Below are 4,756 nucleotides of genomic sequence, written 5' to 3'. Positions count from 1 at the left end.
CAGTTATTCCATCAGAGAAGGAGCACCAATGGTAAAACACTGCAGGTGTTGTCAGCTATTGAATCTCTAGCTCTGTGCAAGCTTCTGGAAAAGCAGTGAGCAAGTTAAAGGGGAGTTCCCCAAAAGTGAAACTTTAAGTGCTCCTGACCTCCTCACGTGCCATATTTGGCATGTCATTTTTTGGGGGGGGGGGGGGGGAGCGGGTTCCTAGATTTGACAGGTACCTGCTCCCACTTCCGCTTGGGCCACCTAGGCGGCTCGGGTGAAAGTTCTCCTCTCCCCCTCCCTCCCTGCAATCTTCTAGGACACGTCATTGGTCCCAGAAAATTGCCATCCACTGCGGACACGCAGCGTGACTCGCGTAATGTGACAGCTTGCGGCTTCACAGCCGGGTGATCACACTACAGATGCCAGCACCGCGGGGAGAAGAGGAAGAGAAAGGGGGCTCCTGCCAGCCACATCGCTGGACTGTGGGACAGGTAAGTGTGTGTTTATTAAAAGTCAGCAACTACATTTTTTGTAGCTGCATCTTTTAATAAACACAAAAACGGGTGGAACTCCGCTTTAAAAAGAACTAGTATGAGAGCTCTGTATAATTCTGTCCATTAACACAATGCTGTTGCCATAACCACAAGGAAGAGACAGTTGGGATTTTAGATAGAGGCAGTCCTAGGTGCTTCCATTCAATCTTCATTCCAATAGATTATTGTATGGAGTATGTATCGGTTTTCTTGACTATCTGATTATTTAGAAATTGAGTGTTCTTCTAATAAACCCATGTTGCACTGCTTGATAAGATTTGTGCAGCCATGTTCTGAGGCATGCTGGGAGCTGTTGTCTGAAATCTGAGTTGTCAGTGGCCACAGCATCTACCAGTAGGAGAAGGGGAACACTAGGTGGACCTAAGATCATATATAATCCTTATGTATGGATTATATATGATCCTTGGTCCACCAATTAGAATGCCAGTGATGCCGCCAATCTTGGGGTAAATGTGTCAAACCTACTGATTCCCTCTACATATCTTTATACAACCTTCGCCTAGATACAATGCAGCATGGAGGGGTTCGCTGAAAGTGGCGGTGAAAGTGTGGAGGTGTCGGATCGGGATACCCAACTCATAAAATGAGATCTGCCCAGCCTCATAATCCAGATTTATTCTGACTTTGGTTACTGAGAAATTACCAGCTAAAGCAATTACAGAGTTGTAGTCATGCTTCGCTAACAACCGATTATTGTCCCTCTCCACACACCAGGACATAGGATTATTTCCAAGGTCTTGCCAGTTGTTTCGTGGCTGGTATATACTGGGGAAACACATCCCAACTCTCCAGTGTGATGATCCCCCAACATCCACATCCCAGTAATGCCTCCCTGAGGAGAAACTCTGACTGCTTAAGACCTGGGGCCATTTTATAAATCTGTTTGGCAATTGAGGGCGATTTAGGTTTCTGGGTATCCTGCGTGCGGTCTTCCCGTCATCTAAAATATATACATTATTATGAGCCGTGTCTTCATCCAGTGTTATTTCTGCAGGTTCTGGTATGTTTGTCCCTTTATTTACCCCTGTTACTATATCAAATAATCCTGTATGCAATAGAGGCAAGATCTCAGATGCAATCAGATCTCCCCCAACTTGAAGAAGTTTATCACATTTCTTTTTGTCCTTGTCATCTCCATCCTCAGGATCACACAAGTCACCTGTGTCTGATTCCAGTAGGAAAGTCAGTGGATCCGTCATGTTACATATCTCCTCGATGTGACGCATCTTCCTGGACAGATCATTCTTCTTTATCTCCAGCTCCTGAATTAAATCAGAGGCTGGGAATGAGACTTCCTCTGCCTGCCTGGATATCTTATTAAGAACTCCTCTCTCCAGGATGTCCAGTTGTCTTCTGATGTCTTTGAATATGGCGGTCATTCTCTTGGTTACAATGTCTGCACTGTCTTGTACTTTTCTCTTGTACTTGATGCTTTCCTCCACCTCCGCTCTCTTTTTCATCAACTTCTGCAGAGCATTGGTCAAGTTCTCCTTCCTCTTCTCAAAGGCCTCCTCCAGTGTCTCCACCTGGTGTTCCTGATGCTCTCCATGCAGCCTGCAGGACCCACAGAGACAGGCCGAGTCCTCCATGCAGTAATACTCCAGGATCTTCTCATGGACGGAGCATTTTCTGTTCTTCTGGGGAGTGGTGAGGTCAGATAGGACATGTTGGGGTGACTTGCTGTGGACTCTCAGATGGTCATCACACAGAGAAGCTTCACAATGCAGACAAGATTTAACAGCGGGTACAGGAGAGTGAATACATTGCGTGCAGAAGATCTGGCTTTCCTTGTTCTCCTCCTTCTTCTCTGCCTCGTTACTTCGGAAACTCTCCACTATGTTGCGCAGTGTTATGTTCCTGCTAAGTTCAGGCCGCTCCTGGAACTCCTCTCTGCATTCAGGACAGCAATAAACTCCAGACCTCCCCTGTGTATCCAGAACACCTTCTATACAGTCTCTGCAGAAGTTGTGTCCACATCTCAGTGTCATAGGATTGGTAAAAATGTTCAGACAGATGGAACAGTCCAGCTCCTTCCTTGCATCAGAGAACGCCATCGCTGACTGCAAAAGAGAGAAACGAAACTAAGTATATGTGCATACCTCCCAACAGTCCCGGATTCCGCGGGACTGTCCCGCATTTCTAACATAGTCCCGCAAATTCATGCTGTGTCCCGCAGCCTCTTAAACCCGCACCTGTCATCCCTTATCATTAGCGTGGCGCCGATAGTATTAGAAGACAGTAAACAGATGCGGTGTCCTCGGCTTTGCTGATATCTCCGCCCACTCCCTTGCTATTGGAAGCCTGGGCTTTGCCCACTCCAGGAATCTTTTGTAAGGGGAGGCGTGTGCTCTCCAGGAAGGAAGACAAGAGACTGACCTCTGATGTCATGATGTGTGATCTCCCTCCGGCGTTTCTCAACAAGTGTGTGACAGTGTGAGTAAGAGGCAGCCTTCGTTCTCCTGTATACCGGGTGGGAGCGCCAGGCACCCAGGGCAGATTTGGCTCACATTTGTTGGTGGGTGCCCTGGGTCCTGGCATCACAACTGTCCGCATTTGTTCCTTTTCTGTAGGCTTCTTTCCCCATGGACTGCGTGACAGGGCTGTAGCATGGAGCCGAGTGAAGTGCTGTTAATCTCCTCCTCGGCTCCCTGCTACAGCCCTGACAGTCGGAGCTCAGCTAACTGAATCTGTCACTCCTCTATTCTTCACTGATTACCAATCTTATTTCCATCTCCTTCTCTCTATACAATAACCTGAAGCCAGGCTGTATCTCCTCTCACTGATCATCAGTGAACATAGAAGTGAGGGGATACAGCCTGGCTTCAGGTTAGAGACCCCATACACACAAAGTTAGAGGTTAGAGACCCCATACACACTCAACATCAGAGACCCCATACACACAGAGCCCCCTAACATCAGAGACCCCATACACACAAAGCCCCCCCAACATCAGAGACCCAATACACACAAAACACCCCAACATCAGAGACCCCATACACACAGAGCCCCCCCAACATCAGAGACCCCATAAACACAGAGCCCCCTAACATCAGAGACCCCATACACACAAAGCCCCCCAACATCAGAGACCCCATACACACAAAGCCCCCCCAACATCAGAGACCCCATACACACAGAGCCCCCTAACATCAGAGACCCCATACACACAAAGCCCCCCCAACATCAGAGACCCCATACACACAAAGCCCCCCCAACATCAGAGACCCCATACACACAGAGCCCCCCTAACATCAGAGACCCCATACACAAAAAAACCCCCCCAAACATCAGAGACCCCATACACACAAAGCCCCCCCAACATCAGAGACCCCATACACACAAAGCCCCCCCCATCAGAGACCCCATACACACAAAGCCCCCCCCCAACATCAGAGACCCCATACACACAAAGCCCCCCCCATCAGAGACCCCATACACACAAAGCCCCCCCCCAACATCAGAGACCCCATACACACAAAGCCCCCCCAACATCAGAGACCCCATACACACAAAGCCCCCCCAACATCAGAGACCCCATACACACAAAGCCCCCCCAACATCAGAGACCCCATACACACAGAGCCCCCCCAACATCAGAGACCCCATACACACAAAGCCCCCCCAAAATCAGAGACCCCATACACACAGAGCCCCCCCAACATCAGAGACCCCATACACTCAAAGCCCCCCCAACATCAGAGACCCCATACACACAAAGCCCCCCCAACATCAGAGACCCCATACACACAAAGCCCCCCCAACATCAGAGACCCCATACACACAGAGCCCCCCCAACATCAGAGACCCCATACACACAAAGCCCCCCAACATCAGAGACCCCATACACACAAAGCCCCCCCAACATCAGAGACCCCATACACACAGAGCCCCCTAACATCAGAGACCCCATACACACAAAGCCCCCCCAACATCAGAGACCCCATACACACAAAGCCCCCCCAACATCAGAGACCCCATACACACAAAGCCCCCCCAACATCAGAGACCCCATACACACAGAGCCCCCCTAACATCAGAGACCCCATACACATAAACCCCCCCCCCAACATCAGAGACCCCATACACACAAAGCCCCCCCCAACATCAGAGACCCCATACACACAAAGCCCCCCCAACATCAGAGACCCCATACACACAAAGCCCCCCCCCAACATCAGAGACCCCATACACACAAAGCCCCCCCAACATCAGAG

At 49.8% G+C, this 4,756-nt stretch overlaps 1 protein-coding gene across 1 annotated transcript; it reads right to left on the bottom strand.

Moving 5' to 3' along the window:
• Positions 1-949: 949 nt before the first annotated feature.
• Positions 950-2,596, bottom strand: LOC309546568 (tripartite motif-containing protein 75-like; the record flags this gene model as incomplete). Its single annotated transcript, XM_082246318.1, has 1 exon — positions 950-2,596. One exon carries the CDS (start codon positions 2,594-2,596, stop codon positions 1,004-1,006), a length of 1,593 nt encoding a protein of 530 aa, XP_082102444.1. The 3' UTR covers positions 950-1,003.
• Positions 2,597-4,756: the final 2,160 nt, after the last annotated feature.

This window comes from Pelophylax lessonae, assembly GCF_965119305.1.
Source record: "Pelophylax lessonae genome assembly, chromosome: 2".
In the NCBI taxonomy this organism is placed as follows: Eukaryota; Metazoa; Chordata; class Amphibia; order Anura; family Ranidae; genus Pelophylax; species Pelophylax lessonae.
This window is presented reverse-complemented; position numbering and strand designations above follow the sequence as displayed.